The sequence below is a fragment of the Thamnophis sirtalis genome, unplaced genomic scaffold (genome assembly GCF_051295495.1).
Source record: "Thamnophis sirtalis isolate CommonGarterSnake01/CBP01778 unplaced genomic scaffold, rThaSir2_p1.2 scaffold_14, whole genome shotgun sequence".
NCBI lineage: Eukaryota > Metazoa > Chordata > Lepidosauria > Squamata > Natricidae > Thamnophis > Thamnophis sirtalis.
Genome location: NW_028261394.1, coordinates 26,387,940 through 26,401,628, shown reverse-complemented (window position 1 = coordinate 26,401,628; position 13,689 = coordinate 26,387,940). Strand labels below are relative to the sequence as shown.

Below are 13,689 nucleotides of genomic sequence, written 5' to 3'. Positions count from 1 at the left end.
TTATGACCTTTGTTGCCGTGGTTGTTGGGAAGGAAGGAAGGAAGGAAGGAAGGAAGGAAGGAAGGAAGGAAGGAAGGAAGGAAGGAAGGAAGGAAGGAAGGAAGGGGGAGGAGAGGATGAAGGAAGGGCAACAGCACTCATTTTACCCACCTCAGAAAGATGGAAGGCTGAGCCAACCTTGAGCCTGGTGAGAATCAAACTGCTGGCAGTCGGCAGAATTAGCCCGCAGTACCGCGTTCTGACCACTGTGGCCCCATGATTCTCTTCTCAAAGAAAGTGGGTGATGAAGAAGCCAGAGGCTACTTATATCAGGAGGGGGTTTAAGCCTCGAGGCCTGCAATAGTTCCATATCCTGAGACGAGAGGCGGAGAAAATCATGGAGGGACTTTGGTTGATTGCTTGAAAAAGCAGCTTCACAATGTCTCCTTTGCCCAGGTCTACGACAGCCCTGCGATGATGGGCAAGACCGCCAACAGTGGAGCCCATGAGATCTACGATGTGCCCCCCAGCGTGGAGAAGAACCTGCCAGTGGTGAGTTGGGGGGGGCAGAACCACCCAGGAGTGGGAATCGTGGCTTCGTTAGTCGGAAGGGGTCTGGAGAAGGGGCAGCAACGGTTGAGCCAACGGTTGAGACCTCTAGTAAGGGGCACCAGCCCACTGGACGGCAGAGAAGGCCTTTTGGCCAGGCCAGGATTTAGCCATTGTGTGTCCTCTGACAGTTTGCATTTGTGTGTTGTGAGAAAACCTCTCCTGTATACAGGTGCTCCTCGACATACAACCACAACTGAATTTTCTGAACATTTATGTTGCTAAGTAAGGCAGTTGTTCAGTGAGTTTTACAAACTTTCTTGTCACTGGAAACAGCTTGGAGTGAGAGCAGGTTTCTGCCTGTCTTTTCCAGGCTGTCCTCAACTTACGGCCACAGTTTCTGTCGCTAAGTGAAAATTTGTTCAGCGAATTTGGCCCCATTTTACCATCGTTCTTCCCACCATTATTAAGTGAATCACTGTAGTTGTTTATGTTAGTAAGACGGTTGTTAAATGGATCTGCCTTCCCTTTTGAGTTTGCTTGTCAGAAGGTCGCAAAAGGGGGATCATATGACCCTGGGACACGGCAGCTGTCATAAATGTGAGTCAGTTGCCAAGCATCTGAATTCTGATCAAGTAACCATGGAGATGCTGAAATGGTCGTAAGAGTGAAAAATGGCCAGAAGACACTTTTTTCAGTGCCTTGTGACTTTGAACAGTCACCACATGTAGTCCTCGACGTATGACCACAATTGAGCCCAAAACTGATGTTGCTGTGAGACATTTGTTCAGTGAATTTTACAACGCTATTTTACAACCTTTTTGACCACGATTGTTAAGTGAATCACTTCCGTTATTTAAGCTAGTAACCTGGTTACTGCCTTCCTCGTTGACTTTGCTTTTCGGACGGTCGCAAAATTGGATCACACAACCCTGGGACACTGCAACCATCTATGAGTCGGTTTGCCAAACATCCGAATTTTGATCACATGACCCTGGGGATGTTGCAATGGTAGTAAGTGTGAAAAACTGTCATGTCACTTTTTTTCATGGCCGTTGTAACTTTGAACTGTTCACTAAATGAACTGTTTTAAGTCGAGGACTAGCTGGATGTCCTTCCTGTCTCTGCATGATCTTTGCTGTTCTCCGGATTTCACCTGGTGCAACAGTAGATGGGGAAAACTTCGGACCCTGAGCAAAGATGGGACAGCAGAACCTGTAGCTGGAGACAGGTAGTCCTCAACTTACGTCCATTCGTTTAGTGACCATTCAAAGTCACAATAGCACCAAAAAAAGTGACTTACGACCAGTCGTTGCACTTATTTTTCTGCCAAACATGCCCAACCACCTTTATTGTCATTGCACAAAATAAATCCAACAAAATTGGTTGTTTTTTTAATTAGGTTATTAAGTATTTTAAAATATAAAATACAAAAGTAAATAATAGAACAATGAGAAGGAAAAGGGGAAGAGACGTGAGGAAGGATAAGAAAATAGAAAAAGAAACATTGACTTCTCACTCTCTCTGTTGCAGTAAAATAAGGCAGTAGCATTAAATCACAGGTTTTTTCTTTTCCAGAGTAATAGGAACAAGTTCAGTGATGGTATTTAGCCGGTTCAGAACGGTTCAGGCCAACTGGTTGTGGTGCCCTGTGGGTGGGGGTGGCCATGCCCACCCAACCTGGCGCTATGCCATCATATTTAGCCACATTTTCTAAGCATGTCTGCAATCTGCACGTGCGAGCAAAGCGCGCTTGCAAAAGGCTCACATTTTCACTGCGCGGCAAACTAGTGGTAAAATTATGTGAAACCCACCTCTGAACAAGTAATTTCTAGAAGAATCTAATCTGTAAAAACCCAAAATCAAAGTTCCATTCTTTTCCACATCAAGCAAGAAGTTCAGAAGTGGTTTCCAGGTGGAAACAAAAGTACTGATGTTCTTGTCTTTAATCATTTCTACAAAGACCTATCCATCTAATCTATAAAACCTAAAGTCAAAAAGTTTCATTCTTTTCCACATCAAGCAAGAAGTTCAGAAGCGGTTTCCATGTGGAAACAAAAGTACTGATGTCCTTTTTTTTTTTGTCAGAATGGTCAGAATGGTCAGTTTTGTCATTTCAGCCACTCCATCAACTTCTGCAGCCATTCGTCCATGGTAGGCATCAAAGTCTCTTTCCATTTTTGCGCTTAACAATAGTCCTTGTTCTTATGAGCGTTGCAATTTCCCCATGATCATGGGATCAAAATTTCAGGTGCTTGTATTGCAACCGACATGTGTTCACGACAGATGCGACATTCCCAGGTTGTGGTCGCCACATGCCTCCTTTCCCAGGTGGCTTCTGACAAGGACACCCCCGTTTCCTTAAACCACTGTATGATTTACGTAACCGCTGGTCATTCGCTTAAAACCCGTGGCAGAAAAAGGTTGTGAAGGATGACTCATTGCCTTGCTTGGCAGCAGAAATTCTCATCCCAAACTGCGGTCCGTAAGTCGAGGGCTTATCTGTACCCTAAAATTAATTCACAGCACAACAAAGGTTTGGTTGCAAATTTCAGCCCCGTTTGCCAAAGGACCTTATCTTTCATCGGCTGATATTTGTAAACTGGAGGAGGAGAAGTGTTGAGCATTGCTAGTTTTCATGACTCCTGATATTTATGGGTCACTTCATACACACACGCACACACTCCTTGATATGGCCCTTTAAAATCAGGGGGTGAATTGTTAGAATTGGGCATTGTGCTCCTTTGGTTGACACTTTCCTTGCCAGCAGGAGTTGGTGTTTCTGTATAGTCTGTGCCTGGAGGACGGACGGACACACACACACACACACACACACACACACACACCCTTTTTCTCCAAGGTAATGAAGTAATTATTAACTTCCCTGCCCTTTGTTTTACACGCAAGTCATTTACGCAAAGCAAAAGTGACAATTCATTCCTCAATGTAATCCGAAAGGGGAAAAAAATAAAATAAACATTGCCGTTCCTTAATCAAAGGGCCCTGAATACAGATAAGTCAAGGCTTCTCAAGGCTAAAGTGGACCGCATGTTTTCGTTTTAACCCTGTTGTGGTTTGCTTGACAACACTGACAAGGAGGAAGTCATAAAATTAGGCAGAGATTCACTTAACAACCAGCTTGCTCAGCAATGGAAATTCTGGTCCCCATTGTCGTCGTAAGTCGAGGCACCTGCAATGAGTGGGGCGAGAGACTCAGAAGACCCTCTCCCTTGGGAGAGGGAGCAGAGGGAGGAAAAGAGTAGGAGAGAGAGAAGGAGTGGAAAGAAGAGAGAGGAAGGGGAAGTAGAGAAGAGAGGGATGGTAGAGGGAAGAAAGGAGGTAGGGAGGAGGAAGAGAGGGGATAGAAGGGAGGGAGCAGAGAGAGGAAAAGAGTAGGAGAGAGAGAAGGAATGGAAAGAGGAGAGAGGAGAAGGAGAGAGGAAGGGGAAGTAGAGAAGAGAGGGATGGTAGAGGGAAGAAAGGAGTTAGGGAGGAGGAGAGAGGGAGAGAAGGCAGGATGGTGGTGGAGAGGATATATGAAAAGCAGAAGAACAAATGATAGTCCCTGTGTAAGAGGAACTGATATAATATTGGATAACACAAAATAGTGCTGCTTAAGATGTAATGCTATACTTGTGGTTACCAGTATGAAAACAAAAATTAAAAAAATATTTTTTTTTAAAAAAAAGAAGAAATTCTCCCTAGTTTCTCAGGCTGTAAATGAGAAAGGAGAGAATTTAAGCTTGATTGGCAAACCATGTCAGAATCAGTTGAGCTAATTCCACTTAATTGGAAGGTTTCCTGAACAGAATATCCCAAATCTTACAATTCAAAGTACAATGCTGAGCTTTTGCTCTGCTCGTTATCCTGCTGTGGGCTACACAAGTAGTCCTCGACTTACAACAGTTCACTTAGTGACCGTTTGAAGTGGCAACAGCACTGGGAAAAATGACTTCTGGCCATTTTTCACAGTTATGACCTTTGCAGCATCCGCCTTGGTCATGTGATCAAAAATTCAAATCCTTGGCCACTGACTCATGTTTATGACGGTCGCAGTGTCCCAGGGTCATGTGATTCTCTTTTGTGACCTTCTGACAAGCGAAGTCAATGGGGAAGCCAGATTCACTTAACAACCGTATCAATGGCCGTGATTCACTTAACCCAGTGTTTCTCAACCTTGTCAACTTGAAGATGTCTGGACTTCAACTCCCAGAATCCCCCAGCCAGCATTTGCTGGCTGGGGAATTCTGGGAGTTGAAGTCCAGACATCTTCAAGTTGACAAGGTTGAGAAACACTGATCTTAACCACTGTGGCAAGAAAAGTCGTAAAATGGGGCAAAACTCACTTAACGCCTGTTTAGCCATGGAAATGTTGAACTCAATTGTGGTCCTACATTGAGGTCTGCCCAATTAATCTAAGGATCTGGTCTTTTGGGGGGGGGAAAGGGGGGGGTTCTAGGAAGTATTTCTATCACATTTCATTTTCTCCCTGTTTATCATGAGGACAAGTTGAGATGATCAAAATAAGCAGGGTGACAATACACCCTCGCTTAACAATACACTTACGACGGTTCATTTAGCACTTAAGCCAAAGTTATGAAAGACCTACTTCCGCCTATTTATGACCTGGATTGAAAGTTCTGTCCATTGGGCCTCTGCCCATCATATCACTAAACTTTGTGCAATTGGCAACTCGGGCACTGTTGTGTTGCTGCAAAAAAATGTCGTAATATTGTGGTTGATTATATGCCTGATTTTGCAACCCTCTATGTCTTATGGCCATTCTGGGCAGGCTCCATTATGGTTGCATGTCGAGGACTACCTGTACTAGGGGTCTCCAACCTTGGCAACGTTAAGACTTGTGGACTTCAACTGCCAGCCAGTTGAAGTCCACAAGTGTTAAAGTTGCCAAGTTGGAGACCCTGGTATGGGTAGTCCTCGACATACAACCATAATGGAGCCCCCTGCTCTAGTTTATAGTGTTGATTTGGTTGATTTGGACTTACTCAGTGTGCAAAACACAACTAACAGTAGAGTAGTGTAGAGTAGAATAATAGAGCAGAGCAGAACAGAACAGAACAAAACAGAACAGAATAGAATAGAATAGGTCCCTTCCAACTCTATTATTTTGTTATTCACTCTAGTCCAGGGGTCTCCAACCTTGGCAACTTTAAGACTTATGGACTTCAACTGCCAGAATTCCTCAGCCAGCTTTGCTTTGCTGGCTGAGTAATTCTGGGAATTGAAGTCCACAAGTCTTAAAGTTGCCAAGGTTGGAGATCCCTGACCTGTACGGTGTTGGATCAGTTGGCTGATTTATCTTTGCAGGTATATGACATCCCTCCGTCAGTCAGCAAGGATGTTCCAGATGGCCCCCTGAGGGAGGAGACCTACGACGTGCCCCCCGCCTTCTGCAAGGTGAAGCCCTTCGACCCGTCGCGTCATCCGCTCATCCTGGCTCCACCTTTGGTGCCCCTGGCGGAGCCTCCCTTGCCTGAAGACGTCTACGACGTGCCTCCCCCCGCCACCAAAGGGGTGTCAGAAGCTCAGGAGATCTACGACGTCCCACCAGGGCTGAGAAAACTGGCCAGCCAGGAGTTGTACGACGTGCCGCGAGAGCTGACCCTCGGTGGAAAGGACGGAGAAGCTGACTACATCTACGACGTCCCCCCACAGGCCGATCGGGCCGACGGCAAGCGGCTTTCGGCCTCCAGCACGGGCAGTACCCGCAGCAACCTTTCCAATTCTTCTCTGGACATGGTGCCCGTTCGGGAAGCTCCGGACAAGGAGTTACCCCTCGACCAGGATGTTGCGATGGAGACGCTGGCCCGGCTCCAGAGCAATGTCAACACATCTGTCTCGTCTCTCATGTCTTTCATCAGTGGCAGCTGGCGCAGCCCCGAGAGGATGGAGACCCACGCGGGACACATCCGTGGGGCAGCGGAGAGCATCAAGGGCGCCCTCAGGGAACTGCTGGAATTTGCTCGTGGGGTGGTGGGCAGCGCTGCCCAGGCCTCCGACCGCTCCCTTTATTCCAAGCTCAGCAAGCAGGTGCAGAAGATGGAGGAGGTCTACCAGGCGCTACTACGGCACAGCCAGGCCTTGGAGGGTTGCGGCTGGGCCCCTAGTGCCCTGGTCGCTGCCAAGCCAGGGGCACCGGATGACCTCGAGCACCTGGTCATGTACTCGCGGGGGGTGCCTGACGACACCAAGCAGCTGGCCTCCTTCCTGCATGGCAATGCCTCGTTGCTCTTCAGACGGACCAGGGGGTCCCCGGCCTCCTCGGGGGAGGGTGGCCATCCCCACGGCACACCCTCTGAGAAGGCCAGCAACATCCAGTCGCGGCCCCTGCCTTCTCCGCCCAAGTTCCTGGCCCAGGACTCGCCCGACGGGCAGTACGAAAACAGCGAGGGTGGCTGGATGGAAGACTATGACTACGTGCACCTCCAGGTGGGCTCGGCCTTGGGCAGGAGGGCTGGGAGGGGAGGGCCAGTTGGGGGGAAGAGGAGGGAACTAGTCCCCCTCACACACTTGGGATGATCATGTCTGATAGATTCATGCTGCAGGCCAAATTGGTCATTTCTGGCAGTTTCTGGCCGATCTTATCTTTTACGTGTGAATGTGATCAGTATGAATTTCTCTCTGAATGCACACTTTCCATGCCGGCTGGGGAATTCTGGGAGTTGAAGTCCACACATCTTAAAGGAACCAAGACTGAGAAACACAGCTTTAGATTTTTGATAATTTAAACCTTTAATGATAAATAACAAGAATAAGCTGATAACAATGTAATACAATAGCAGAGTTGGAAGGGACCTTGGAGGTCTTCTAGTCCAACCCCCTGCCTAGGCAGGAAACCTAGGCAGGAAACCCTATACCCTATCACTTATGATTTCTACAGTGTTAATGTTGATCAGCATAACGTTATTTATTACAATGCTTAATTAAGGGGAGCAGAATTAAGGCCTGGTTCTAGTCTTCCTTCACCTGCAGACCAGTGGTGGGTTCCGGATCCCGTCGCAACCAGTATGCTGCGATGGGGCCGGACGTCTACCTCGGGCACGCACACTGCGCGCGCATGCATGCCCACTGCCCTGCGACGCTCCAGCTGCTCCGCGGAGGTCATGAAGGTGGCGTACGCTGCTCGCGTGTGCACGAATGACCCAGTTAGCTTAAAAGCAGGTAAGGAACACGGGCGGGAGGGTCGGCCCACCAAAAGACCGTTCCGGTACGGTGGCCGCTGCTCCCAGCTGCTACCAGTACATCCGTACCGGGGCATACCGGCCAGAACTCATCACTGCTGTCACTCTGGCACTCCCTGGAAGATCTTGGGACAATCCCTCTCTCCCAGATGAACCTACCTTATAGGGCTGTTGATGCCAGATAAATAAGGGTGTACCCCGCCTTTTGCTCTTGAAGGAAAGGTGTCCAATTTTGGTCACCACACTATGAAAAAGATGTTGAGACTCTAGAAAGAATGCAGAGAAGAGCAATGAAGATGATGAGGGGACTGGAGGCTAAAACATACAATGAACGGTTGCAGGAACTGGGCATGGCTAGTCTAGAGAAGAGAAGGACCAGGGGAGACAGGATAGCAGTCTTCCAACACTTGAGGGGCTGCCACAGAGAGGAGGGGGTCAACCTATTCTCCAACCTGAAGGCAGGACAAGAAACAATGGATGAAGACTAATCAAGGAGAGAAGCAACTTAAAACTAAGGAGAAATTTCCTGGCAGTTAGAACAATTAATCAGTGGAACCGAAGTTGCCTTCAGAAGTTGTGGGAGCTTCATCACTGGAAGCTTTCAAGAAGAAACTGGACAGCCCTCTGTCAGAAATGGTGTAGGGTCTCCTGCTTGGATGGGGGGATTGGACTAGATGACCTCCAAGGTCCCTTCCAACTCTGTTAATCTGTTAATGTCAATCTTATGAGTTATTCTCTTCTACACATGAGGTGCTGGTCTTCTTGTGGTGCAATAGCCGCCTTTGGAATACTGGTGTGTGCCACCATGTCTACGGCCCCCATTTCTCCTCTCCGCCGAGGCTTTGGGGAGCTGCCTTGAGGTCTGCAGATGGGGCCAAGGGGCTTGAGCTGTGGGTCCTTCTCAGCAGGGATGGGGGATTAATTTTCCCAAGGGGGCCACATGAAGGTGTCAGCCGATGGAAGGACTCCCACCTCCTGTGGCCTGCTTATTTACATTTGACTTCCAATTTCCAATTGACCTCCGGTGGGCCAGCCAAGAACAGCCAAGGGATCAGAGGTGGCCCCAGTGTGTGTGTGTGTGTGTGTGTGTGTGTGTGTGTAATGCCCAGATCTGCTGTGGAGGCACTTTCCACTAACCTCTTTCTTCTCCCCCCCCACCCCCACCCACATTTTTTATTAAGTTATAAGGTATGGTAGAATACAAAATATAAAAGCAAATAAAAGGACAATGAGGGGAAGGGGGAAGGGGGAAGAAAAGTGAGGAAGGATAGGGAAAGAAAAAAAGAAGCATTGACTTCCCACACTCTCTGTTGCAGTAGAATAAGCTTTAACAACAGATCTCAACTTTTTGTTTTCCCATAATGATGAGAACAAGCCATTTCTACAAAGATCTATCAGTCTAATCTGTGAAACCCAAAGTCAAAATTTCATTCTTTTCCACATCAAGCAAGAAGTTCAGAAGTGGTTTCCATGTGGAAACAAAAGTACTTATGTTCTTTTCTTTAATCATTTCTACAAAGATCTATCCATCTAATATATAAAACCCAAAGTCAAAAAGTTTCATTCTTTTCCACATCAAGCAGGAAGTTCAGAAGTGGTTTCCACGTGGGAAGCAAAGCCCTTGTGTCCTTTTCTTTGAGCAGAATGGTCAGTTTGCCACTTCAGCCAACTCTACCAACTTCTGCCACCATTCGTCCATGGTAGGACTTCCACTAACCTCTTTCGTTGTGTCTCGGACAGGGGAAGGAGGAGTTTGAGAAGACGCAGAAAGAGCTGCTGGAACGGGGCAACATCATTCGGCAAGGCAAAGGGCAGCTGGAGCAGCAACAGGTCTGATGGGGAATATTCTCTCTCTATACACACACACACACACACACACACACACACACACACACACACACACACCAAGCTTATGGCCATCTCCTCTGGCTCACAACCATCCTCTAAAGTCTTGGCCTGTTTTGTAAAGAGCAATTTCTGGCTGAGACAAAAAAAAGAAAGCGATTTGTAGTCCTTCGGTCGCAATAAGAGCCGTGATTAGAATGCAGCACTGCAAGGCATCATAAATATGAACCAGTTGCCAAGCGTCCAAATTCTGAGCGCACGACCACGGAGATGCTGCAACTGTCCTAAGTATGAAAACTGGTCATAAAGTCACTTTTTTCAGTGCCGTTGTACAGTTGCTAAACGAATGGTTGTTAAGACTAGGACTACTGTATTATTACAGTTATGAATTTCCACCTCTGTTCTCCTTTCCTGCAAGGACTCCCTGCATATATGAGAGTTTGCTAAAAAGTGCGGAAAAAATCCATGTCTTTCTGAAACCCAACAGGTTACTTCAACAATGGCAGGGATTGGGCATTTTGGGCATCAAATGAGCCACCGTGGCGCAGTGGTTAGAGTGCAGTACTGCAGGCTACTTCCGCTGCCTGCCGGCTGCCTGCAATTTGACAGTGCAAATCTCATCAGGCTCAAGGTTGACCCTTCCTTCCTTCCTTCCTTCCTTCCTTCCTTCCTTCCTTCCTTCCTTCCTTCCTTCCTTCCTTCCTTCCTTCCTTCCTTCCTTCCTTCCTTCCTGTTAGAATGCAGTATTTCAGGCTAACTCTGCCCACTGCTAGGAGTTCAATTCTCACTAGCTCAAGAGGTTGACTCAGCCTTCCATCCTTCCGAGGAGGGTAAAATGAGGACCCAGATTATTGGGGGCAAATAGGCTGACTTTGTAAACCGCTTAGAGAGGGCTGCAAAGCACTGTGAAGTGGTATACAAGTCTAAGGGCTATTGCTGTTGCTATTCTTTCTTGACAGCTAATCTTCAATGCCAAGCTTCCAAGTAACATGTCCCATAAAATAAAGTCCAAGGCATCCATCTTCCATCAAAGTCTGTTTATTAGGAACATATAAGATTGACAAGGACTTGGTATAATTCTGACTCTGGCCAGGATCCGGAATGACGCCCGATAAAAAGCAAAAGTTTGAAACTTTCCCCCTAAGTCACAATCTCCAATCAGTTCTCAGTCCATCAGCCCAGGGACTCTAAACGCCACCTTCCTCCAGCTTCAGGCATCCTCGCTGTTCCCACGGGAAGGAACGCCACCTAGACATAACATTCCCCCTTTATCTATGTAAACCCCCCCCCCTTTTTTTTCAACAGTTAGAGAGTGGCGAACCTGAAATACCGTTAAGTTCCTTTACTTGCAAATCTAAAACTAAGAAGAAATAGACAAAGGCTACAATAAAATACGGCTACACATATGTAATCTTCTGGGTCGACACTCAACTTATGACTGGTCATTAAACCACCGTTCAAGGTTACAACAGATTTCAAAAAGGATGACCTGTCCCCACCCACCCCCAGTTCCATGATCACATTTTAGATGCTTAGCAACTGACTCATGTTTACAATTGGTTGCAAGCAGTTGTAAATTCAAGTCCAGTCATGTGCTACTTCAATTTACAACTGCAGTGACTTACAACCAGGGATGAAATTCAGCAGGTTCTGACAGGTTCTGGAGAACCGGTAGTTCCCAGACGCGGCAGATGCCACCTCTGGCTGGCCCCAGGAGTGGGGTGGGAGTGGAGATTTTGCAGTATCCTTCCCCCAGGAGTAGGGAGGGAATGGGGATTTTGCCTATCCTTTCCCTGCCACACACCCCAAGCCATGCCCACAGAACCGGTAGTAAGAAAAATTGAATTTCACCACTGCTTACAACCAAAGTTCTGGTTATGATTATAAGTCGAGGACTCCCTGTCCTTATGTAAGAGTTTGACCTATTTCCAAAGCAATAAGAACCGGATTGTTGTGTAGCCTTCTTTGGTGTAAATAATGTGTTTGATCAGCCTAATCAGCAGGGCTCCTCATGTCACTTTGTGATTTGTCAATTGGCAGTTTTATAATTCTCATTAATTATGGCATCTCCTGCCTTTCAGCCAACAGTTTGCTACTGTATTTCCCCAAAAATAAGACCCGCTCTGATATTAATTTTTGCTCCAAAAATGCATTAGGGCTTATTATCCATTTAGGTCTTATTTTTGGGAAAATACAGTACTAAATGTGTCCATTGGGCTGATGATCTTAACTGGGGCTTATTTGGGGGTGGGGCTTATATTATGAGCATTCAGAAAAATCATGCCAGGGCTTATTTTCCAGTTACTGTATTTTTCAGAGTATAAGATGCTCCGAAGTATAAGACGCACCTAGCTTTTGGGGAGGAAAACAAGGGGAAAATATCTGCCTCTGCCTCCCAGCAATTTGCCTCCTTGCAACAAACAGCACAGACGATATACACTGTTTGTAGAGTTATATTTCAGACTATACTTGTACAGATGCTGTTAAAATGGATGTGCTTTCTGGAAGTATAGTTATTCTCTGCTATATAAAAGAAGATACAATAGCACCTCTTCAGATCAACCATTTAATATAGTTAATATACTGCCATAATGTACATTTCTCCAATTCTTTGCTATTTCTATGGGTCAGGCACACATGCACAGAAATACACCACAAACAGTGTCTATTGTCCGTACTGTTTGCTGTTTGTTGCAAGGCGGCAAATTGCTGGGAGGCAGAGGCAGATCTTTTCCCCTTGTTTTCCTCCCCAAAAGCTTGGTGCGTCTTATACTTCGGAGCATCTTATACTCCGAAAAATACGGTAGTTAAAATACCACGTGCCTAAATGATCTTAATGATCAACTTAATTAACTCCTGTGCGGACTAATAATTGTAGCCTTTGCAGAGAGTTAGGGGGTGTAGAGCTTTTCGTTAGGTCTGCAGTCAGCCCAGGGGACAGGTTGGTTTTCATCTTTGCCCTCTGCCCACAGCTGAAGCAATTTGAGCGACTGGAACAGGAGGTGACCCGCCCCATCGACAATGACCTGTCCAACTGGACACCCCCACAACACTACCCTCACGTGCGGGGCGGCGGCACAGCCCTAGGGCCCTCCGACCGGCAACTGCTGCTCTTCTACCTGGAACAGTGTGAGGCCAACCTCACGACGTTGACCAACGCCGTGGATGCCTTCTTCACCGCCGTGAACACTAACCAGCCCCCCAAGATCTTTGTGGCACACAGCAAGTTCGTCATCCTGAGCGCCCACAAGCTGGTCTTCATCGGCGACACTCTGTCTCGCCAGGCGAAGGCCCAAGAGGTCCGCCAGAAGGTCACCCATTACAGTAACCTGCTCTGCGACCTGCTCAAGGAGATCGTGGCCAGCACTAAGACAGCTGCCCTCCAGTACCCATCCCCAGTTGCTGCCAAAGACATGGTGGAACGGGTGCACGAGTTGGCCAACAGCACTCAGCAGTTCCGGATGGTCTTGGGGCAACTGACAGCCCTGTGAAGAAGCGGAGAAGTTCTTGGATGAGTGAATGGATTGTAAATATTTTGTCCGGTTCCCCTGCCCGCTGAAGAAGGGCCTGTGGGGGACACTGACTTCTCCTTCCTTGGTAGACACAGACCATGTCAGTCCTGGATCCCTGACCCCCAAGTCTGGCTGCAGCCGAGAAGACAGTCCCATCCTTTGCAACGATTGTAGAGGGCAAATAATTATATTTTCCTGTTTGATTCCAGAACTGTTTGGCTAATGATCACTATTTAAATCAAATAAAGAAACTTACAATCCAGTCTGTTGGGGCCTAAGAGAGACTCCTCTCCATGGGGTGTGAAAGAATGTGAAAGAGAGGTGGGGGGTGTTGGCTTGTCTTCCCCCAGTTTGGGTTTTCCTGAGTGATTGGGAGGAAGTGGAGGGTTCTCTGAGCAGGGGTGAAATTCAGCAGGTTCTGACAGGTTCTGGAGAACCAGTAGCGGAAATTTTGAGTAGTTCAGAGAACTGGCAAACACCACCTCTGGCTGGCCCCAGAGTGGGGTGGGAGTGGAGATTTTACAGTATCCTTTCTCTGGAGTGGGGAGGGAATGGAGATTATGCAATATCCTTCCCCTGGAGTGGGGAGGGAATGGAGATTT

General features: G+C 47.3%; 1 protein-coding gene across 1 annotated transcript in view; it reads left to right on the top strand.

Moving 5' to 3' along the window:
- Positions 1-13,353, top strand: part of BCAR1 (BCAR1 scaffold protein, Cas family member) — a 52,428-nt gene extending 39,075 nt beyond the window's left edge. The window contains exons 4-7 of the mRNA XM_087729452.1: positions 436-531; positions 5,857-6,978; positions 9,471-9,560; positions 12,548-13,353. Coding sequence (XP_087585578.1) covers positions 436-531; positions 5,857-6,978; positions 9,471-9,560; positions 12,548-13,066 — 1,827 coding nt within the window. The 3' untranslated portion in view covers positions 13,067-13,353. The remainder of the gene's footprint in view (positions 1-435; positions 532-5,856; positions 6,979-9,470; positions 9,561-12,547) is intronic.
- The last annotated feature ends 336 nt before the right edge of the window (positions 13,354-13,689 follow it).